Below are 24,311 nucleotides of genomic sequence, written 5' to 3' on the forward strand. Positions count from 1 at the left end.
CCCATGGTTAATGCCAATCTCCAGACATAGTGGGCACACCTGGCCTGGAATCGAACTTCCTGTGGCCATATTTGCTTGGGATTTCAGGAGCGTCATCTTATAATTGCTGCTCTGTGAGCCCATGCAGTAGCCTGCTATCCACAACTGCCCTTGCCAGGGCCACAGAGCAGGCCTCCCAAGAATTACATCAGTCTTGGGCTGGTGGATGCCACCAACTTTTTGAGCCATTGATCTGAAGAAGCACTCTGAGTTCTAGGAGGCCTTGCCCCTTTTTATGTGAAACCTCTTGGTGAGGTAAGGTGTTCAAGCCAAAAATTTAAGAAGCACCTATAGAGTTCAAGGCTTTCAGTGTGCTAAGGAAAGCCACTGACCAAGAGACAATATGGGCATAACCTTGGTTTGCTCCACAGAGCAGAGCCAGCCCTCAAACCACTGTTCCATTTCCGGCCTCAGATATCATCTGCGGATGAAATGAGGGATGAACAAGGCTAGAAATAACCCTCTGAGAAAGAAACGGGAGAAAAGACCGTTTTCCTTTTAAGTTCCAGCCTGAGGTTTTGACGTCTAAGGCACAAAACCATTGTGAACAGCTGCTTTTTTTAAAACCATGTGTCAGTTTAGTCCACACATTCTGATGATATGAACAAGACAGAATGGCAAAAATAATCTGTCACTTTTTTTTATTCAGTGAGTGATCTCTTTTCTGTGACCACTTATTTAGAATTTTCCAGTCCTTCTGGGCTATGACTTTTTTTTTTCCCCCCTGAATTACATTTCTTTTCCCTTCTTTTAAAAGTAATGAATCTTACCCTTGCCACACAAATTCACGTATTTTCGTTACCAAGGTCAATATCCAACTTTCTTCCTAATTTACTTGAAAAAAAAGTCACCTGGCCTCTTGGAGCATAAGGTTGAAGGGTCCTACTGCTCCTCCAGCAGTGGCAAAATCTTTAGAAAGTCAGACTGTCCTTGGGGTCAGTGCCCTAGGCAAGATAGTGACAGTTAGGTATTTCACTGGGAGAGAAACATTTAAACAGAAGCTTGAAAACAACTGTAGATGAAAAGACAGATTTGAATCTGAGGAATCAAAGCTAAAGCAGGACTTATTTCTTGGTTGGTGTTCCCCCTCCCTGACCCATAGCAGCAGAACTACCCTTTGCAAATGCAGTGGGAGGCTGAAATAGTTGGTGCCAGGGTCTTCTTAACTGAGCATTCATAATACTTCACCGTTTTTGGCTCCTAAGATGACCTTGAGAAAGCACCCCCCAGAACTATCTAATCACCTTTCTTGATTCCTTCTAATGTATATAATTGAATGTGTGGGGGAGGGATATGGGAGTGAGTGGATTAAAGCACAAACATGTTTTGGACAATGCACATTTTTTAACGTAATTGATGAAGTTGTCATTATGAAAGTACTGAAACAGCTAAGCATGCAGGAGGGATAACTTATTAGCTGCTAAGCTTCATATGAACTGTTGCCTTTCCATATGATAGGGTCCCTCAGTTCAGCAAAGCGGCTCAGCCTAAGAGGAAATGTCTGAAGGTGGCAAAGGATGCTCATCTTGTTCTTTGTTCCTAGTCGAATATGAATAGAAAAACCCTTCAAGCATGAATTCTTTGTTCAGCACCCTTTCTACAATGAAATACCTTGTGTCTATACTAAAGAGCTTACATGGAAGGCAAAAAGGAGAGGGCAAAAGAGTTGTGGGCCGTGTGACTCAAGTTACGTGGCAGTGGCCAGTCTGACTTCCCTTCTGGCCTTAGAACAGCTGGCTGGTGGCATCTGGGGATACAGCCCCACCAGAAATAACTGAGGCCTTGCATTTAATGTTACTGACATACAGTAGATGTAATCTCTGAGAAGGGTAATAAGAAGGCAACAAGTGGGACTTCCCTGGCAGTCCAGCAGTTGAGAATCTGCGCTTCCGCTGTTGGGGGTGTGGGTTTGATCCTTGGTCAGGGAACTAAGATCCTGCATTCTTCACGGTGTGGCCAAAAAAAGAAAAAAGAATGCAACAAGTTATCTCAGTCCAGACACTTCCTGGAAAATTTAGACGATGTAGGGGCTTCCTTGGTGACAGACGGTAAAGAAACTGTCTGCAGTTCAGGAGACCTGGGTTTGACTCCTGGGTTGGGAAAATCCCCTGGAGAAGGGAATGGCTACCCACTCCAGTATTCTCGCCTAGAGAATCCCATGGACAGAGGAGCCTGGCAGGCTACAGTCCATAAGGTTGCAAAGAGTCAGATGTGACTAACACTTCCATTTCACTTTCACTGCAGTATGGTATTGCAAGGGAGAGAGTTCTACTGTGAGTTTAACACCATCTTTTCAGGGAATAGACAACTTCCATCTGAATCATTCTTACAAGCTGAATTTTTATTTTTACTAAATTATCTATGTTAAAAAAATCTGTGCCTGGTGTGGAATTTCACTCCATCAAGTGTTACAATGACTTTTTCATTTTCATTACAAGCAGGAGACTGAATGTAGAACAAGTGTTAGGAAACATGGCAATAAATTAGAATATAATTTACAAAGCAAAAAAAAAAGTAACAGTGTACCACATTAATACTGAATATAAAATAAGCAACAACTAATCACAATAATACAAAGGTAATTTCATTCTGTATTATTAAGGATACCTATGTGACATTCACTCAAATAATAAAATTCCTAATGAAATGGACTGTTCAGGGAGTCAGTTGGCTACGCTTACCTTGCCTTTTTTGGCGGGTCTCTGCAGTGGCAGATACTTCTCTCAGTCATGGGGTACCAGTTTCCTTAGGCTTCTCTGAGTAGCCTACATAGCTCACTCCTTTTGGAGGGCCTGCCAGGGTGGCTCAGCCTCCACAGACAATCCTATTGTTAATATTTAGGAATAGGGCATCATGCAGCCACGTGATGGATGAGAGAGCAGCAGTAATGTTGTGATGTGATATGGAATAAGACTTTCTCAGTCAGGTATAAATTCAAGACCAATTGAAAGTTTAGTCCTATTGTATATATTCTGTGTTTGGATCTTTCCAGAAAGTAATCTGATGCTGTTTCCAGGTGCTCTCTGCCCCCTGGCCTTGCCGCTGCACAACCCCCAGAGGAACATGGCTACCCTCCTTTCTAGCACCAGTTGGGGTGCTGCCAGGGCCCAGGGTTATGGCCCTCACAATGTTAGTTCCTGGGTGAGGGGGAAAGGAGCCTCTAGTCAGTAATATAAGAAATCTTCTTGAAATAAAAACATAAGCTGGTATTTACGTTGGAAAAAGCAGATCCTGACAGCAAACCTATGTCTAAAAGGTGCCACAGAAACCACCTATCCTTTGTTGGTTTAGTTTATTTCACCAGGCACATTAGCACCGAGTTAACTGCTCTTTGCAAGGGACCAAAGGAAGTCAGTGCTTGTGGGCTGTCTGCCCTTCACTGAATGGCTGAGGTGGCACTTGGGCTGTCTTCAAGGCAGCAGAGATAGACGCACTGGCCACTCTCGCCCACTGTCAATAGCTCTCTCTGGAAACTCAGGGATGTGAGCTGCGGTGTTGAGAGAAAGCAGGCGAGGAGACACAGATGACCATGACTGAACATGCAGAGCAACAAACGTCCCAGGCTGACTGTCCACAGCAAACCTGACATCTAGTTTGGTTTTTGAAGAATATGAGTTTCTCTTCCTTTCTGAAAAACCTAATCAGCCACTCTTAGGTCATGGCGTATGTGATACACCCGGCAGGTTGTTTCAGAGCACAGTGATGATTTAAGTCAAACACACTCTTTAACCGCAAGTAGTATCTTGCAAAGTAGCCATTTGGTTTGAGTTTGAGGTGTTGGTGTCGCATGGTGCAGTCGTGTTTTGGACACAAAACACATTCGTCAAGATCCTGCTGCAAGTGTTCAAGTACAACATATTCATAAAGCAAGTACCCTCTTTTTGTTTCTCTTCTTAAAAAATCTCACTGTCAAATCTTTTTGACGAGCGTGATGTGAAACTTGTGGACAGGGAAAATGTGAGCTAGTCAATTTAATTTAGGTAGATTTGATTCTAGAGTTTGAGCTACCCAAGAAATTGGATTTCACATTTAATTGCCATTCAGAGTATCCATAAAAAATACAAAATCCTTGGTTAGGTGACTATTTAAATGATGCTTTATGATCTCTAGTCTTCATGAGTTTTTCTTCTTTGGTTATTGTCCCTTGCCTACCTTAGAACTCACAGAAATAGCACATCTATGTGCAAGCACACTCACCTACCCACACACTCAAAAGCGCCTGCACACACACACACACATACACACACACACTTGCTCTCATATAAATAAATGCCCTTCTGCCATATCAAAGAAGGGACATCTGGAACTCATCGTAATTGTCAGCAAAAGGGTCTGCCTGGTTGTCACCGAGCCAGTCTGTCTTTTGCATGGTATCATCTCAGCAAGCTCAGCATGCATATGCAACGATCCAACAGGGCAGAAGCCATTCTGTGGCTGGAGAGGATGTAAACATGAGTGAGTTGGGGTGACTCAAATAAGAACTGAGGCAGCCTGTGTGCTGGCAGCAAAAGGCCTGGAACTTCAGTCTCTACCATACCCCAGGTCTGCTTCTGCATGAAATTGAAATGTTTTTCTCTTAAAGTTTTAATGGAAATCTCAGCTTCACTTGCACAATGGCAAGTTGGCCACAGTCTTTAAGCAGTGAATTTATAGACTTGCACAGCTGCAGTAACTGATGCACTGCTTTAAACTAAGTCCTTCATTGTTGTTCAGTTTAATATAGTTTATATATGGCTCACAGCAGTGTTCAGAACAGGGGGATTATTCCTAAGGAAATTAAGTGGAATGAAGAAAAATAATACAAACTTTCATTACTTCTGATTTATAATTCCGCCTTAAATTACAGTTCAAAGCCCATTTTAGAATTTAAATTGTGGTGCTGTTGGAGTGAGATAAAGTATAGTAAATATTTTTAAGCTATGACTTAAGATTTCTGAATCTTCTTTACTTCCATAGTTGACCAAGTCAAAACAGCTACATTTTAAACAGTTTTAAACACAAATGGATTCAGTGTCATTGCTAAGTCCATAATAAAAATTATCTTAATGGTCCAAGGAGGTAAACAGGCTATTGGATTTACTCGAAAGAACACAAAGGTTCCACAGTAAGCAAGTCTCCCTGCGTTGTTTGGATCTCTCCAATCTGGCATTCCCTCCTACTACCGTGTCCAGCACTTTGGATCAATAAATCCCACTTCACAGAAGTTAAAATAATATTGAAATCCTGTCAGCTAGGGCTGACCAGTGGTTACGTTTTCCACAGGGTAATGCATTTGCAAGGACATCAATCCTCTTCCTCTGGGTGGCTCTCTGTGATGGATACATTTCCACGATGAAATGACAAGGCGCTCTCTCTGGCTTTCCGTGGGTCAGTGTCCTTGGCAGGTCTTACAACACATCTGTCTGAAGTATGCTCGACTACAGAACTTGAACTTCAGCACCAGTGGGCAATAAGCCACTTTGTTCACATCTTTGCACTCTAACCAGTGGGGGGAGAAAAGGGAAAACAATTAGAGGCACATAAACAAGTACATAAACAATGAGCTTGGATGTTCTGCAGAGACCCCACCCCTACCCCACCCCGCTGCCTCCCTGGGCCAATGCACCTTGGCTTTCACATCCATGTGGTTTTTGTTTTCAAGCATACCCTGTCTGGTACACCCTACCAGAAATATTCTTTTGATACATTTTAACACGAATTTAAAAAAAAAATGATTTGCAAGGCTTTTCTCCCAGACTTTTATAAGTATGGTGCATGCCCACTGTGTCTTGAAAGAATTACCATTTGTTGGGATAAGTGATCACTTTAGACAGCTTGGAAACATGAGTCATTTTTCTTACAGAGCTTTTATTGCTTCTTTCTCAAGGGTTATTTTATTCAGCAGTGCAAGGTTATCCAAAATCAAACATGAGTTGCATTGTTTGATACCAGAGTACACATGTCTCCAGAGAATCTCTGCATCTGTGGGGTGTGGGGATGGTCCTGGGTGAGTGAAAAGGACTGCTGACAGTGGCCTAGACTTAGCAACTACACTAGACAAAGAGGGAAACTTGGAGGGGTTGGCCTCAAATGGCAGCAGTCTGTGGGTTATGGAAACATGTAGAAATGTCTTTTTTTAATTTGGAAGTGAGACATGGCCTTCTTTTTTCCTATGTGTGTTTTCTCCTCAGTGCTAGAACTGCCACACTTGAAATCTGCAGTTCTTCCAGCCAGAGGTGAATAAATGATTCTTTCTCCACTTCCTCTTGAGGCTGGTTGTAGAAGATGGGGCTGAGGGGCCAGTGTAGAAAAATAGACACAGGCTTTTGAGTCTCAGAAATCCCCACCATTCCATATAACCCCACTACTGCTAATGAGGATATTCTTCTCCAGTCTTCTGGTCAATTTTATCTGGGGGTTTTAAAATACTTTGTAAATCTAGTAATTAAATTTCCATATGCCTCCCAGAATCAAAGTTCCACCCTCATTTTTCCAGGTGGTTATACTGAAGCATCCTGGGTAAATTAAGGTAATTAGAATCAGGCAGAACACTGGGAAGTGTTCAGTGTAACAGAACAGAGTTGTTGTTTCTTTATTTGCCTGTTTTTTTCTTTGGCTTCATAAATCCACTAAGGTTCAAGAGATCATATGCATGGAACATAAGCCATATGATAAACATGGAAAATCAAATGCAAAGAAATGGAAAAATTTCTAGTCATTATTATTAAAAAGGTAACAATTTTATTGATCTCACTTTCAAGGCTTTTTCAGTGAAAGACTTAACATTTTAAACTGTAACCTTTAATCTTCTGAAAGCATAAGCTCTGCCACCATAGAACTCCCTTGAGTTTTGATTTTCAAAGAGAATAACTGTTAGAAATTTGAATAGAAAATTTCTATACTAAGATTCTCAATGAATTTAAGTTTTGGCTGAAAAAAGGTAGGAGAGACATTAAAAATTTCTTTAAACTTTGCACTGAAAAAATCAGATATTTGGTGAATCGAGTTTGAATTTGAGGTGAAAGTATCTCCATATATTTTAATTTGGAGGTCACTTGTTATTTTTCTTCTTCTCTGTCATGATCAGTGAAAAGTAACCAGAAAGTTTAGACTAAGGATATTTTTGTGTTGTATATTTTTCATAAAAAAGAATATTTTTGTTTTGTGTTGTACAAAAAAGGTTGTTCAGTGTTACCTAGAGGAATATATTATCCAGATAGTGAAGTTATTAAAATGATGAGAAAAGCTAAGCATAAAGGATGAGGCAACCTAGACAGCATATTAAAAAGCAGAGACATTACTTTGCCAACAAAGGTCCATCTAGTCAAGGCTATGGTTTTTCCAGTGGTCATGTATGGATGTGAGAGTTGGACTATAAAGAAAGCTGAGTGCCGAAGAATTGATGCTTTTGAACTATGGTGTTAGAGAAGCTTCTTGAGAGTCCCTTGGACTGCAAGGAGATCCAATCAGTCCATCCTAAAGGAAATCAATCCTGAATATTCATTGGAAGGATTGACGCTGAAGCTGAAAATCCAAAACATTGGCCACCTGATGCAAAGAGCTGACTCATTTGAAAAGATCCTGACGCTGGGAAAGATTGAAGGCAGTAGGAGAAGGGGACGACAGACAATGAGATGACTGGATGGCATCACTGACTCAATGGACATGAGTTTGAGTGAACTCCAAGAGTTGGGGATGGACAGGGAGGACTGGTGTGCTGCAGTCCATGGGGTTGCAAAGAGTCGCAAAGAGCAACTGAACTGAACTGAAAGGATGAGGAAAGCTGATACAATATCACTCATCTTTAATTTCAAAACACCATCCTAATGGGGCAGCCTTCCAATGGAGACCATCACTCTCACACACTATAACAGGGTTTTGGTGGGACTGCTTTAAGTTCCAAATAAACTTTGGCTTTCATCTTCTTTGCCAAAATATAAAAATGATTTAGTTTATAAATGGATAGAGGAGGACTGGCTCTTTTACAGTACAAGGAAATAAAATTAGTAGTCAGACTACTTGGATTTAAGACCAGCTTTCTATTTACAAACTTTATGACTCAGAACAAATTTCCTAACCTCTCTGTGCCTTCAAGAGGTTAGGCATCCTCACTTGTGAATAGGAAAGATGACTGTTTCCATTTCCACATGTAGCATGTATATCCAATGATTCTGCCTAGCACAGTGCATAGAATGGTTATTGGCTCTCAGTGAGTGTAAAATACTGAATTACTATTACTACTGTTAGTTATCATTACCTTTTACCACCTGATGACAAGTACGTTGTGCTCTGAATTTCTCAACAAGGATGCAATACTTAGATTACTACTTAGAAAATGCTGTCCTACAGACACAAGTCAGTTTGAAGACAAAGAAGAATATTTCCTGAGGTGTAACTTTATTGGGAGGTTCATTACTCCATTGTTGAAGAGTTTCTGAACCAGGAAAATTCTGAGATGAGCAAAATACAAGAAAATTTACAGATTTTTCTTTTAGATTTAGACTTTAGAATTTGATTCAATAGTAGATAATGAATAAAACAAAATATTCATAAATTGTTTCTTCCTCCAACCACCCCTCCAGCCACCCATTCAGGCCATTACAAATAAAATATTCAGGATTCAGCTCCTTAGGTAGGGGCTAGAAATGAGAAGCCTCTTTCACACACAAAGGTCCCAGCATGGCCCTTCGGCCGGAGCAGTGTCTAGTCTAGGGGCAGCCTGAAGGCCCACTGCCAGGGTGTCTCCCTCTGAACTTCCCAACGCCTCTTCTAAGTTAGTTCTCAATAACCTGATTCCAAGTAACGTGATTGAAAGCAGGAATTCATTTGGGTCCTAGGGGTAGGATCAAGCTTAGGGAGGCAGGGACGTTCCAGGATCTGAGAGTATCACTGGTGAGAGTGGCAGATCCAGGGGTGAATTCGGGCACTGCCTCTTCCCAGTATTTGTTTGTCCTTGGCCAAGTGACTTCGTCTCTCTAAACCTCAGTTTCTTCATCTGTGAAATGAAGCTCATAGGATGTTGTGAAGCTCGTATGAGGTAACATCTACAGCACATGTGTGACTTGGCACAAGAGTGAGCACTCAGTTTATCAGCTCGCATTACTGCTACCAATAACACATTTGAGAACAACCATCCTGTATTGTTTCTCTGGGATTCCTGTGAAAAATATATAGGCTCTTCACTGGCATACATAAGTAAATTAACAATAAGATTTTAAGAGAGAGCAGGTAAATTATGATGAGGTGAGGAGAGATCTGGGGTAAGTACCAGGGTTGAAGACTGCCAAGCAGATAATGGGCCTTGATGAGATATTAAATGGTGATTCCTGGGCTATGGAAGGACACTCAATATTGATGGAGTGCAGGGAGCTCCCATGAAGAAGGGGCCCTGAGGGAGATTCTATTGCTATGTTATGGTTTTACCTGCTAGAGATTGCTTCAGTTCAGTTCAGTTCACTCGCTCAGTTGTGTCCAATTCTTTGTGACTCCATGTACTGCAGTACACCATGCTCCCCTGTCTATCACCAACTCTCAGAGCTTGCTCAAACTCATGTCCATCGAGTCGGTGATGCCACCCAACCATCTCATCCTCTATCATCCCCTTCTCCTCCTGCCTTCAAACTTTCCTAGTATCAGGGTATTTTTCAATGAGTCAGTTCTTCACATCAGGTGGCCTAAGTATTGAAGCTTCAGCTTCAGCATCAGTCCTTCCAATGAATATTTAGGACTGATTTCCTTTAAGATTGACTGGTTGGAGCTCCTTGCAGTCCAAGGGACTCTCAAGACGCTTCTCCAACACCACAGTTCAAAAGCATCAATTCTTCGGCGCTCAGCCTTCTTCACAGTCCAACTCTCACATCCATACATGACTACTGGAAAAACCATGGCTTTGACTAGACGGACCTTTGTCAGCAAAGTAATGTCTACGCTTTTTGTATCACCGACTCAATGGACATGAGTTGGAGTGAACTCTGCGAGTTGGTGATGGACAGGGAGGCCTGGGGTGCTGCAATTCATGGGGTCGCAAAGAGTCGGACATGACTGAGCGACTGAACTGAACTGGACTGAGGCTTGTTGTAGCTTTTCTTCCAGGAGCAAGCATCTTTTAATTTTATGGGTGCAGTCACCATCTACAGTGATTTTGGAGCCCAAGAAGATAAGTCTGTCACTGTTTGCACTGTTTCCCCATCTATTTGCCGTGAAGTGATGGGATGAGATGTGATGATCTTCGTTTTTGAATGCTGAGTTTTAAGCCAGCTTCTTCACTTTCCTCTTTCACTTTCATCAAGAGGCTCTTTAGTTCCTCTTCACTTTCTGCCATAAGGGTGGTGTCATCTGCATATCTGAGGTTATTGCTATTTCTCCCGGCAATCTTGATTCCAGCTTGTGCTTCATCCAGCCTGGCATTTTGTATGATGTACTCTTCATGTAAGTTAAATAAGCAGGGTAACAATATACAGCTTTGACATACTCCTTTCTCAATTTGGAACCAATCTGTTGTTCCATGTCTGGTTCTAACTGTTGCTTCTTGACCTGCATACAGATTTCTAAGGAGGCAGGTAAGGTGGTCTGGTATTCCCATCTCTTGAAGCATTTTCCACAGTTCATTGTGATCCACACAGTCAAAGGCTTTGGTGTAGTCAATAAAGCAGATGTTTTTTTCTGGAGTTTTCTTGCTTTTTCTGTGATCCAACGGATGTTGGCAATTTGATTTCTGGTTCCTCTGCCTTTTCTAAATCCAACTTGAACATCTGGAAGTTCTCAGTTCACATACTGTTGAAGTCTTGCTTGGAGAATTTTGAGCATTACCTTGCTAGTGGACAAGATGAATGTAATTGTGTGGTAGTTTGAATATTCTTTGGCATTGCCTTGCTTTAGGATTGGAATGAAAACTGACCTTTTCCAGTCCTGTGGCCATTGCTGAGTTTTCCAAATTTGCTGGCATATTGAGTGCAGCACTTTCACAGCATCATCTTTTAGCATTTGACATAGCTCAGCTGGAACCCCATCACCTCCACCAGCTTTTTCATAGTGATGCCTAGGGACTACCTACACTGGAAGAACTGGTCTTCAGAGAGGCGAAAACCTGCTCATCAAAGAAGATCAACCAATGACCAGTCTTTCATTCTTTGCCTTTTAAGTCTATGAGAGATTAATCTAGTAATGATAACATTAAAAATAGTTTATCAAGTGCTTCCTTTACGCCAGGTATTGACTTAGGCAGTTTTACATATTTATATATATTTAATCATTTTAAGTGGGCATCAGTGATGGGTCAGTGGTAAAAAATCCACCTGCCAATGCAGGAGATGTGGGTTCAGTCCCTGGGTCGGGAAGATCCCCTGGAGCAAGAAATGGTAATCCACTCCAGTATTCTTGCCTGGCAAATCCCATGTACAGAGGAGCTTGGTGGACTACAGTCCATGGGGTTGCAAAAGGGTCAGAAATGACTTAGCGACTAAACAACAACAATCGTTTTAAGTAAATAAAATGTCAGCTTTACACAGATGGAAAATCTGAGGATCAAAAAGGCTACATATGAAACTCATTCTGTGTCACAAAGCTGGTTGGTCTAAGAAGGGGGACCAGAACTCAGGTTTGTCTGATTCCAGAACCACTCTATTTTGGCAGCATTCTTTTCATCTTAATGCAAAAGAGTTTTTGCCTGTCAATACTTATTTTTGGCTGATAACCCTGATAAGTCAATCTTTGGGGACATCATTATTAGGAGATCTGCTCTGCCATCCAAGAGAAGGGGTAAATATTTTTAAATAAACAATGACAGATATGTTTGGACTGGATTTCTGAATGATCCTCAGTTAGCATTGATTTCTAGCTAATATTTAAAATATCTAAAAATTGGTTTCTCTAAAGTGAAGAGGAACTACAAAGCCTCTTGATGAAAGTGAAAGTGGAGAGTGAAAAAGTTGGCTTAAAGCTCAACATTCAGAAAACGAAGATCATGGCATCTGGTCCCATCACTTCATGGGAAATAGATGGGGAAACAGTGGAAACAGTGTCAGACTTTATTTTTGGGGGCTCCAAAATCACTACAGATGGTTACTGCAGCCATGAAATTAAAAGACACTTACTCCTTGGAAGGAAAGTTACGCCCAACCTAGACAGCATATTCAAAAGCAGAGACATTACTTTGCCAACAAAGGTTCGTCTAGTCAAGGCTATGGTTTTTCCTGTGGTCATGTATGGATGTGAGAGTTGGACTGTGAAGAAGGCTGAGTGCCAAAGAATTGATGCTTTTGAACTGTGGTGTTGGAGAAGACTCTTGAGAATCCCTTGGACTGCAAGGAGATCCAACCAGTCCATTCTGAAGGAGATCAGCCCTGGGATTTCTTTGGAAGGAATGATGCTAAAGCCGAAACTCCAGTACTTTGGCCACCTCATTCGAAGAGTTGACTCACTGGAAAAGACTCTGATGCTGGGAGGGATTGGGGGCAGGAGGAGAAGGGGACGACAGAGGATGAGATGGTTGGATGGCAACACTGACTCGATGGACGTGAATCTGGGTGAACTCCGGGAGTTGGTGATGGACAGGGAGGCCTGGCGTGCTGCGATTCATGGGGTCACAAAGAGTCGGACACAACTGAGCGACTGAACTGAATTGATACCCAAGTAATACACAATCTGCACATAAACAATTATACTAGGAAAGCTACTGAAAGGAATCCTTTTTTTTAGGCAGAATCTTTTTGTAATATAATCTCTTTGTAGTCGATCTACTTTGAAAGTCTGGTTTTTACTCTCATGTTTTCTTCATGCAGATACTTTTATCTACTGCTTTTAAAGCAGTGGAATCTGAGCTAGCAGGTCAAAGATTTTAAGATGACAGAGTCTGATATTTTTATTCTACTATCTTCATGTACCAGCTAAGCACTCTCTGGGGAGGAGAATGAGAAAACACTTTTATCTTTTTTCTTCTGAAGCTATTAGAAGGGTGAGAGGTCCTTATAGTGTGGTTTCTGGGACATATTTTGTGAACCTAACTAGTCTCTCCTTTTTTTACATCTCCTCTCACCTCCCTGCCCAAAAATAAAGTTTCACTTTACCAAAGATGAGATTTCTGGAGGGACAATTTATGGACTATTTCTTCTCAGAGAGACATGGGGATATATCAAGGGCTGAAAGCCAGCTTCTAGGCCTTATGATATGAATTAGACCCACTATTAGAATCTTAAGTAACATTCCAGGTATGCTGGAGTGGGTCTCACTGGTAATCTGGGTTCTGGTAGATTTGAACAATAAAATTAGACAACCTGTTTCATAGGCAACACATGAATTTACTTATCATTGATGTGCCAACAGTTTTTCCCCAGGTACTTTACATTAATCTTTCAAAACTCTGAACTAAAAGATATGATTTTGAACTAGTCACACTGAACATAAGCTTATGAATTTAGGATGCAAAAGGATTGAGATTCATTATGACTTTGATGGCTTGACTTAACCCAAGGAGTATAAGAGCAACTCCTGAAATGCAGTGTTCCTATATTTATTTCATAAAACACTGCCAAGCCTGCCTAAATCAGGCTTAAATTCTATGACTGGAGGAGTTGGGATACATATGACATATCCTTCCATGACCAAGTTGGACCATTCAGGATTTTTCTCTGGAGAATGCATATTCTCTGTGCCTGTAAGTTCTTTATGAAATTCAGAGGGAGAACACAATAAGCAGAGCTATGATTCTCATCTAAGGGTCTATCCTTTGGATTACAAAAGTAAAACCAGCTGTACTTTTGTCAAAGAGCCCATGGAGATGTAGAGCCTGGTGAGAAGAGAAAGGCAAAGGCTATGCATGTACATGTATGGTGACGGAGTTAGGGGTAGGGGATATGAAATCAGAATACTTTTCCTGATGAAACTATACTTGCTGCTGCCGCTAAGTCACTTCAGTCGTGTCTGACTCTGTGCGACTCCATAGACGACAGCCCACCAGGCTCCCCCGTCCCTGGGATTCTCCAGGCAAGAACACTGGAGTGGGTTGCCATTTCCTTCTCCAATGCAGGAAAGTGAAAAGTGAAAGTGAAGTCACTCAGTCCTGTCCGACTCTTAGCGACCCCATGGACTGCAGCCTTCCAGGCTCCTCTGTCCATGGGATTTTCCAGGCAAGAGTGTTGGAGTGGGGTGCCATTGCCTTCTCCAAAACTATACTTGAGTCCTTAGTATTTTACATATTCAAACTGGAAAAGGATGAAATAACATGTTTTGCTTGGGAATTTGATAGCACTCATTGCAGTGGGAACAGTCCACTGACTTTTACTAAGTAAAGCAAGGTAATATCAACTATGGGACTTCATTTTGAGTCCACCTTACCATGGACTAAGCCATTTCTTTCTCTCTTTATTTCTTGGTTTCTTCTTATCCAGTCTTATTCTCTGGATGCCACCCACAGTCAACTTGAGGTGCTTTGAGCCAATACAAATCCAGGGTTCCCTCCAAACTAGACAGCAGGAATGTGACCCTGAATGTTATGGTGGATTATGAGCTCTTTAAAATGGCAACAAAAATGTCTGGTCTTCCTCACCTGCTTGAACTCAAAGTCCAAATGACCTTCACCATTCATTCCTTTCACTGATTTTAATATATCAGATGCCACCTTAAAAGCCAAATTCAGTAGCCGTTTTGTTCCATGGATCTCAGGAGATTGCTGGAGCTGCTCAGGCAGCTCAGAGTCATTTACTTAAGGGAGACTGAGACCCGCCAAAGGCACCGTTAGACACCCTGGTCTGGTAAACCAATGTACACTAACTACACCTTTCCTGCTCACCTTTCCACACCATGAATCATTACCTGGCAGTAATATATACTAGATGACAGAGTACTTTGTGCAACTGAGAAGCTGAAAAGACTCACCATATAAACTACAAGGGAATCTGAAACCGCATAAAGATGAATAAAATGGCATTTGGGATAGAATTTCAGGTGAGCTCGAGTAGGCTAGTCTCAGCTGCCAGATGCACTTAAAAAAAATACTCTGAGTAGTATTTCAAATGCAGTGATACCCAGTGTGTCTATAATTCACTCTTAGCAGCAATGTAGTGTTACCCTCATCAGTGGCAGTCTGTCAAAATCAGGCCTATAATGCCTTTACTCTTAGCCGAAGGTTTTTAGGAATAAAAAGTTAAAGCAGATGTTAAACGTGGCAAATTGTATCTTCCTTCTTCTTCCTCCTAGCTCCCTCTCACCATTTACTTTTAATATTTTGATGTTCCACTTCTGATTCTCTTTCTATTACTATCCTTTGTTACCTTAACCTTCCTCCATTTCTTTAATCTCTCTCCATTGTTTATTTTTTAAAACTTTATTCAAATTCCATTATTTTATTATGGTTTTAGGGGACTAATGTGCTAAATTTCCATGTAGATGCCTAAATTCCTTACCATGGTTAATAGTATTCAGTTCCCTAATCTGACACTTGAGAGTCATATGTAATACTTCTACAACATATTCTCATTCCTATGTCCACTGGTTCACCAGGGTCTTTTTCTTCTCCTTTCTATTTTGTCTTTTTTTCCTTCAATTCATTACCCTCTTTTTTTGCCACTTTTTTTAAATTGAAGGATAATTGCTTTACAGAATTTTGTGGTCTTCTGTTATACATCAAGAATCAGCCATAGGTACACACATGTCCCATCCCTCCTGAACCTCCCTCCCATCTCCCTCACCATTCCAGCCTTCTAGATTGTCACCATTGCCCTCTTTTTGATCCTTACCATATCTGCTTGAGTTCAAGCCTTCATCATCTCTAGCCTGGATTCTTAGCACAACTTTGTAACTCTTCTCCTACACAAAACTATCTTCCCTCTGCCCCTTTATACACCTGCCAGCCTAAGTATGTCACTCCCCAACTTCCTTCACTTGTTCCCAGAACTGATAGAGTCTTACCTTCCTTCCACTGCATCCAGGAACCCCCCAAACCAAGTCCCTGTCTCTTTCTTTGCAGCCTCATCTCCACTGTCTGCTCATCTGCCTCCCTCTGCAGCCATACTGAACTATGTGTGACTCCACAGCTCTGTGACTGCACACACTCATCTTCTGCTAGGAATGCCCAGCATCTCAACATCTTCTCAGCCAACTATTCCACCTTTCAGTGCCCTGCCCAGTGGTGCTTCTGCTGATACCCCCTTCCTCTGTGTACTCATGGGAGCTTCTGTCTACCCCTATTATCAGATCAGATCAGTCGCTCAGTCATGTCCGACTCTTTGCGACCCCATGAATCGCAGCATGCCAGGCCTCCCTGTCCATCACCGACTCCCGGAGTTCACTCAGACTCACGTCCATCGAGTCACTGATGCCATCCAGCCATCTCATCCTCTGTCGTCCCCTTCTCCTCCTGCCCCCAATCTCTCTCAGCATCAGAGTCTTTTCCAGTGAGTCAACTCTTCGCATGAGGTGGCCAAAGTACTGGAGTTTCAGCTTTAGCATCATTCCTTCCAAAGAAATCCCAGGGCTGATCTCCTTCAGAATGGACTGGTTGGATCTCCTTGCAGTCCAAGGGACTCTCAAGAGTCTTCTCCAACACCACAGTTCAAAAGCATCGATTCTTCGGCGCTCAGCATTTTTCACAGTCCAACTCTCACATCCATACATGACCACAGGAAAAACCATAGCCTTGACTAGACAGACCTTTGTTGGCAAAGTAATGTCTCTGCTTTTGAATATGCTATCTAGGTTGGTCATAACTTTCCTTCCAAGGAGTAAGCGTCTTTTAATTTCATGGCTGCAGTCACCATCTGTAGTGATTTTGGAGCCCAGAAACATAAAGTCTGACACTGTTTCCACTGTTTCCCCATCTATTTCCCATGAAGTGGTGGGACCGTATGCCATGATCTTCGTTTTCTGAATGTTGAGCTTTAAGCCAACTTTTTCACTCTCCACTTTCACTTTCATCAAGAGGCTTTTGAGTTCCTCTTCACTTTCTGCCATAAGGGTGGTGTCATCTGCATATCTGAGGTTATTGATATTTCTCCTGGCAATCTTGATTCCAGCTTGTGTTTCTTCCAGTCCAGCGTTTCTCATGATGTACTCTGCATGTAAGTTAAATAAACAGGGTGACAATATACAGCCTTGACGAACTCGTTTCCTGTTTGGAACCAGTCTGTTGTTCCATGTCCAGTTCTAACTGTTGCTTCCTGACCTGCATACAAATTTCTCAAGAGGCAGATCAGGTGGTCTGGTATTCCCATCTCTTTCAGAATTTTCCACAGTTGATTGTGATCCACACAGTCAAAGGCTTTGGCATAGTCAAGAAAGCAGAAATAGATGTTTTTCTGGAACTCTCTTGCTTTTTCCATGATCCAGCGGATGTTGGCAATTTGATCTCTGGTTCCTCTGCCTTTTCTAAAACCAGCTTGAACATCAGGAAGTTCATGGTTCACATACTGCTGAAGCCTGGCTTGGAGAATTTTGAGCATTACTTTACTAGCATGTGAGATGAGTGCAATTGTGTGGTAGTTTGAGCATTCTTTGGCATTGCCTTTCTTTGGGATTGGAATGAAAACTGACCTTTTCCAGTCCTGTGGCCACTGCTGAGTTTTCCAAATTTGCTGGCATATTGAGTGCAGCACTTTCACAGCATCATCTTTCAGGATTTGGAATAGCTCAACTGGAATTCCATCACCTCCACTAGCTTTGTTCGTACTGATGCTTTCTAAGGCCCAGTTGACTTCACATTCCAGGATGTCTGGCTCTAGGTCAGTGATCACACCATCGTGATTATCTGGGTCGTGAAGATCTTTTTTGTATTCTTGCCATCTCTTCTTAATATCTTCTGCTTCTTTTAGGTCCATACCATTTCTGTCCTTTATCGAGCCCATCTTTGCATGAAATATACTCTTGGTATCTCTAATTTTCTTGAAGAGATCGCTAGTCTTTCCCGTTCTGTTGTTTTCCTCTATTTCTTTGCATTGATCGCTGAGGAAGGCTTTCTTATCTCTTCTTGCTATTCTTTGGAACTCTGCATTCAGATGCTTATATCTTTCCTTTTCTCCTCTGCTTTTCGCTTCTCTTCTTTTCACAGCTATTTGTAAGGCCTCCCCAGACAGCCATTTTGCTTTTTTGCATTTCTTTTCTATGGGAATGGTCTTGATCCCTGTCTCCTGTACAATGTCATGAACCTCATTCCATAGTTCATCAGGCACTCTATCTATCAGATCTAGGTCCTTAAATCTATTTCTCACTTCCACTGTATAATCATAAGGGATTTGATTTAGGTCATACCTGAATGGTTTAGTGGTTTTCCCTACTTTCTTCAATTTCACTCTGAATTTGGCAATATGGAGTTCATGGTCTGAGCCACAGTTAGCTCCTGGTCTTGTTTTTGCTGACTGTATAGAGCTTCTCCATCTTTGGCTGCAAAGAATATAATCAATCTGATTTTGGTGTTGACCATCTGGTGATGTCCATGTACTGGCCATATGGTGAAAACTATTTGTTTGCATGCTGTCACCCCTACTAAACTGTGCTTCCTTTGAGGAGAGGAATCTTTTGTAGTCTCAGTGGCTGGCACATGGTAGGCATGTTTGCAAATTAAATGAATTTATTGGTTGGATGAATGGAAAGCACATTATTTAAACACCATCACTTAACAAATGGACAGATAGATTTCTATGTGATAAGGCAAGTTCAGTAAAATGTTAATGGTAGAATCTAGATGGTGGACGTTCATTATAAACTTCTTTCAACTTTGCTGTATGTTTGAAAGTTTTTATTATTTTAAAATAAGATAACAGAAGGAGAACCATCTCCTAAACTTCAGTAGTTGAAATAATAATCAAGATTCTATCAGTGGTTCATGTCACCCATAGAGATCCCAATGAAAGATGGTCTTTTAGTTCCCAAGAGATCTTCCTCAGTCCTACTCTGTCTTGCTTGGAGTAGAGATGAACTAGCTTCTCAGTAGCCCTCTTTTCCAAGAAACAAGGGAACCTGACTCTGGTAGAAAAAAGCAGTCCTCTTTTACCTCCTGCGTTAACCAGAACTTGACCTGGTTAACCTTCCCCCACAATTGGACCTTCCTCCCAGTTTCCCCTTTGTAAGAGCTACGTCCTCTCTCCTTATCTGATTTCCAGAAACTGTATCAGGTCACGCTCACATTACCGTCATGTAAGAGCCTTTTCTCTTTTGAAATCCATATTATCTGCCCATTTCATATCTCTATGGATGATAAGTTATGACTTAAATCAACTGTTACATCTGTATTTTTCCAACTACAGATTACAACTGGGTCACAGACCATTTAAGTCTATGAAGCTTGCCTTGATCCAAACATTAAAGTTATCAGCCACTTACGTGAGCACTCTTAGCATTTGTGTAAATGGCTCCACATAACACATTCCATCTTGCTTTTTTTTTTTTTTTTAAAGAAGTATCTTCCCTGTAAGACTATGAACTTACAAGAGTATTTGAATTTCCATAATAAATGGCAGAGGCTGGCCACAGCAAGCATTCAATAAGTAGCTTCTTATGTAATGAACAGATAGTTTCAGACATTTTAATATACTCAATATATATGCTATTGGGAAGCTAAGGAGAACACAAAACAAGTTACAACAGCTATATTATTTCTACTTTAATTCTAATTTTATCCTGTCTTAAATGAGTCAACAGCTTTAGGGAATAACAATTTGAAGATTAGTCATACTTTGCAGGATTAATAATTTCCTAAAAGTTTCTTCCTTTACTGAGAAGGCTAAAGATATTGTCCTAACTGCATACTTCAGATTATGATGATCAAAAGGTAATTTGGCCAGACAGAAATAACTATGAAGTATTTTTCCAAACAATCCAAGAAATATTGGATTAAACCTATCCATTTTAAGAGAATCTTTTTAAGGCAGAAATAAGTACGGTTGCAAAAGATATTCCGCTCACTATAAAAACAGCTTTACATCTCCAGCTGCAAAGTTTATGTATGATAATTATCCACTGTAGAGAACTGTTTGGAGAAATTACTAAAATGGTCTAAAATAAAGTTATAAATATAACTTCAACATACATTATTGTGGGCATGTCAAAAAGCCAGGTCTTTCAACAATTATTAAGCCTTAATCCTTTGATGCTGAAGCTGAAACTCCAGTACTTTGGCCTCCTCATGCGAAGAGTTGACTCACTGGAAAAGACTGATGCTGGGAGGGATTGGGGGCAGGAGGAGAAGGGGACGACAGAGGATGAGATGGCTGGATGGCATCACTGACTCGAGGGACATGAGTCTCAGTGAATTCTGGAAGTTGGTGATGGACAGGGAGGCCTGGCGTGCTGCGATTCATGGGGTCGCAAAGAGTCGGACACGACTGAGCAACTGAACTGAACTGAACTGAACTGAATCCTTTGACAGTCATGCCAGAAGTCTCTGTACTTCATAATCAGAAGCTCTGTTTTCATGTTAAAATTCTTGATTTTACGAGTAAATTACAAACAGCATACAAATGTAGTTGAAAATGATATGCCCTAGGGCTCTTCCAAATCTTTGTTCAAATCGTGATTCTTTTGTAATGTGGGTAAGTTACTCTCTCTGTGCCTTAGTTTCTTCATCAGTAATACCAACTCTCAAAAGGTTGTTATCATGATTATATAATACATATAGATATTTATGTACATGAGATATATATAATGGATAATAAATATAAAGGGCCTAACATAATACCCAACATACTTTACTGTGATAGTTATATCCTCTCTTCCACCTTAATATTTTATCTTTCAACTCTGAAAAACAGACTCCCAAACCCACATGAACTGATTGATTGCCAATAATTTACAATAGATGAAGACTTGTTTGCTGCAAGGCTTAAAGAAATCTTTAAATTTCATATTATTTAAGGAAAATAGTTTTGCTATGAAAAGTACTTCTGTTTGTCATAGATTTTTGAGCCCTTCTCAAGAGAAGGAAAGCTAGATTTATAGAACATCCCTTACCAAAGGGAAAAAAGGAGATGGTATTACAGCCAGAGATTCTGCAAATTAAAATTGTGATTTTTAATTAACATAGGGTACAGCTATACTTCTTCGAAACAGTAAACTATACAGTAAGTACACTGTATTGAGCCACTAGGGAGGTTCTGAGTGGCTCAGATGGTAAAGAATCTGCCCGGAATGCAGAAGACCCGGGTTTGATCCCTGGGTTGGGAAGATCCCCTGGAGAAGGAAATGGCACCCCACTCCGGTATCCTTGCCTAGATACTTCCATGGACAGAGGAGCCTGGAGGGCTACAGTCCATGAGGTCACAGAGTCGGACATGACTGAGTGACTAACACTTTCACATTTCATACTGCTCAGATAAGAAATGGGCCACTTGCAAAGATGCAAGTTTTCTGCATCTTGTCATGCAAGATGCTTGCTCTTCCTAAAATGAAATTCCTCATGGAAATATTGAAAAATAAGATTAAAAAATGTCCCTCAAACTAGATAGATTTTATCAAAAGGTACAATCTCTTTTTAATAGATTACCATATCATTTTCATTTGATAAGTATTAACAAATTATAGTCAGCATAGCTCTTTATCTTTTTGTTTTTTTAAGTAGAGTCCTATAGCTGGGTTTCTTACATAATTAAAATTCATGGCTTCAGATGTTTATATATGAGACGACAGTCTGAACTTCCTGACTATGCCACAGTTGTCTCTGTACTCTCCAGTTTCTGTGATACTGCCTTGCACATAGTAGCATTCAGGAGATTTCAAATGGATGCTTGATTGAATAAACAAAGTACATTCATTTAAATACAATATAAGAAATTTCAGAATTTGGATGGGTATCTGCTGTTAATACAGAGACTTCCCCATATGTAACAGAAAATTTTCAGAGTCTGAAGACATTGTCCTCCTATATAAACAGCTATACAATAACATTCTTTTATTTTTCTTCAATGAGAAAATTAGTATTTGAAACCTAAGAAGTTCCAAACATATGCTTTCATTATATCTATAACAAGCATGGATTTTAACCTTTCCAATAGCAGAAATCCATTGTTATAGCCAAAAAAGAAACAGAAGTTTTTACTTTCAAGCTTGGTTCATTAGAAATCACAAGTCAAACATAAAATGCTATGTTGGACAGAACTTTAGAGATTATCTCCATTCCAGTCTTTCATTGTATAGATAAGTAAACTCAGCTCCAGAAATGTTAAGTGACTTAATAAGGTCATACAGATAGTGGGAGAGTCTGGAAAAAAAACACAACTTAGGTTTCCTGATTATATATCCAGTACATGTGTAGCTTTCACAAATGCTATATGCAAACACACTACAACAGTGGTTTTATGGGGCTCTTTGAACCCTGTAAATCAATACAGTTGAATCACTGAGACTACAGTCCCCTCACCATCTGTACTGGAGGTCCTGGGGAACTTACCTTCAGTACTGGAAATGGGGGTACTGTCACATTTGCTTTCACACTGCTGCATTGATGGAGGTCGACTAGTTTCTGGACAGTCACTTGATGCCTGTCCAGTGTAGGAAAGACATTGCACAGTCCGCATTTGCTGTCCAAGGCCACACTGAGCAGAACACTAAACCAAAAGACAAGGAGAGACAAAATGCTGTTCTCAACAATTTTCAGGAGACAAAATAGATACTATGTCATTTCAAATACTATACATATTAGCTTTTAAAGCCCATATGTATTTCGGTCAATACTGAAATCAGATTGATTATATTCTTTGCAGCCAAAGATGGAGACGCTCTAAACAGTCAGACTGAACTGAATTGAACTGAATCCAATGGTCTCCCCACAAACTAGGGGTCAGAGATCCCCAAATCATGAAGGTGTTCCTCAAACAAATGGAATAGGGAAAAAAACCCTGTATTTCACTCCCCCCACACCTTGTACAGTCAACCATCAGTAAATATTCCTTTAACAGTTGAAAAAAAAAAAATAAAGCCCATATGTAGTTAATCTTGGGGAGGTATATGATTAAATCATTCTATTACAGCATTGGTTTGGAAACTCAAGGATCGTGTCATTACCCTAGAATATAGAAGTAATATAGTTTCCAGAAGACAACGGATGGAGATTTCTTGGGCTGTGATTCCAACAGTGCCAATCAGTGCCAGTGAAGTTAAACAAGAGTATAATGAGAAAATACCTGTGAGGAAGTAAAATAGTCAGAGATTCTATTGCTCCCTATTTATTAAAGACTTGTGGGAAGACAACTCAGTGGTCTACTGGAGTGCTCTGAATCTGATTAAAATATTAGTTCAGTCTAACAGCAGTGACCATTGAGGGCCCTGGTGATGAGACCAGTTTGAAAAAAAAAAGACATTAAATAAGTACCTTGAGTTTTGTAAAGTATGCAGATCTGAGACAAATCTGAGAAGAGGTCTGTAGGTAGCCAGTTAGCATGTCTCCCTTTCCTTCTTCATCTACCCGGGATTCAATTACTTTAGAACTGAAGTGCTCTCTGGGCCTGATCAGCTATCCTGGCTGAAGAGTGAAGCTGTGGTCTATTTTCGGGGCCTGCCACTCAGAATACTGGAAAGCCTGTGAGATTTGGGATCAAGGAGATGAGGAGCTACTTGTGCAAAGACAGGTGATGGTGATATTTACAAGGTAAATAGACCGAGGCCCTGCTGGATTAATTTGCAAAAACTCTCAAGGCACTTATAGGACTTGCCAGGATATTCGCAGATACTTTTATTTTTAACTTTCTAAATACAGAATGATGAATAAATGCACCATAAAGATATAATAAAGCATCTTTGAAAGGTATTTTCACTGGTTAATTTCAATTTTAGGAAACTGAATAGAAAATAGAGAGGAGAAGAAAAGGACTTGACAACATTTAAAAGAATAATCTCAAACGGATTTGTTGGTGAAATTATTAACATGAAAAAACTTCTACATGACCTTTATGTAACAGTACATTGCAACAAAGAATATATAAGAAAGGAAATTCCTATCTAATTTAAATAAAAATCAAAAGAGTATGTCTGCACTGATTCTTTAATAGCAGAATATCAATTATAAATTGTGAAACTATCACATGTCTACAGATAAACACTTAACTGCATTTGATTCTTACTTAAGCTTATGATGTATATTCCAGTTGAGCACTTTGTAAATTAAACTAAATATCATTATATGAAAGAACATTATTAACTACTTGTTAGACAAATGCAAATGTTAATTATTTTATGGTCATACTTCTTTTATTTCCCCACAAGGCTGAGCACAGACCAAGAATATTTATTTGCCTTAATGGAGACTGAAAATCTTTGCCCACTCCCCAAAGAGGTCTGTAGATATAGCTACACTCTAGCAATAATGCATTTTGGCC

At 40.4% G+C, this 24,311-nt stretch overlaps 1 protein-coding gene across 4 annotated transcripts in view; it reads right to left on the reverse strand.

Annotated features, from left to right (window-relative positions):
• Positions 1 to 24,311, reverse strand: part of ADAMTS6 (ADAM metallopeptidase with thrombospondin type 1 motif 6) — a 305,836-nt gene that overhangs the window by 17,425 nt on the left and 264,100 nt on the right. For 2 of the 4 annotated variants that reach the window (XR_011461451.1, XR_011461450.1), the window contains 3 exons: positions 22,388 to 22,544; positions 2,721 to 5,517; positions 891 to 1,982 (listed from right to left, as the gene is read on the reverse strand). Coding sequence is in view for 1 of the 4 variants with exons in the window: in XM_005892772.2 (XP_005892834.1) it covers positions 5,408 to 5,517; positions 22,388 to 22,544 (267 nt within the window). In the remaining 3 variants the exon portion in view is untranslated. Of the gene's footprint in view, positions 1 to 890; positions 1,983 to 2,530; positions 5,518 to 22,387; positions 22,545 to 24,311 lie in introns of those variants that run through there. The other 2 variants (XM_005892772.2, XM_070357524.1) reach the window with 2 other exon arrangements.

This window comes from Bos mutus, chromosome 20 (assembly GCF_027580195.1).
Source record: "Bos mutus isolate GX-2022 chromosome 20, NWIPB_WYAK_1.1, whole genome shotgun sequence".
In the NCBI taxonomy this organism is placed as follows: Eukaryota; Metazoa; Chordata; class Mammalia; order Artiodactyla; family Bovidae; genus Bos; species Bos mutus.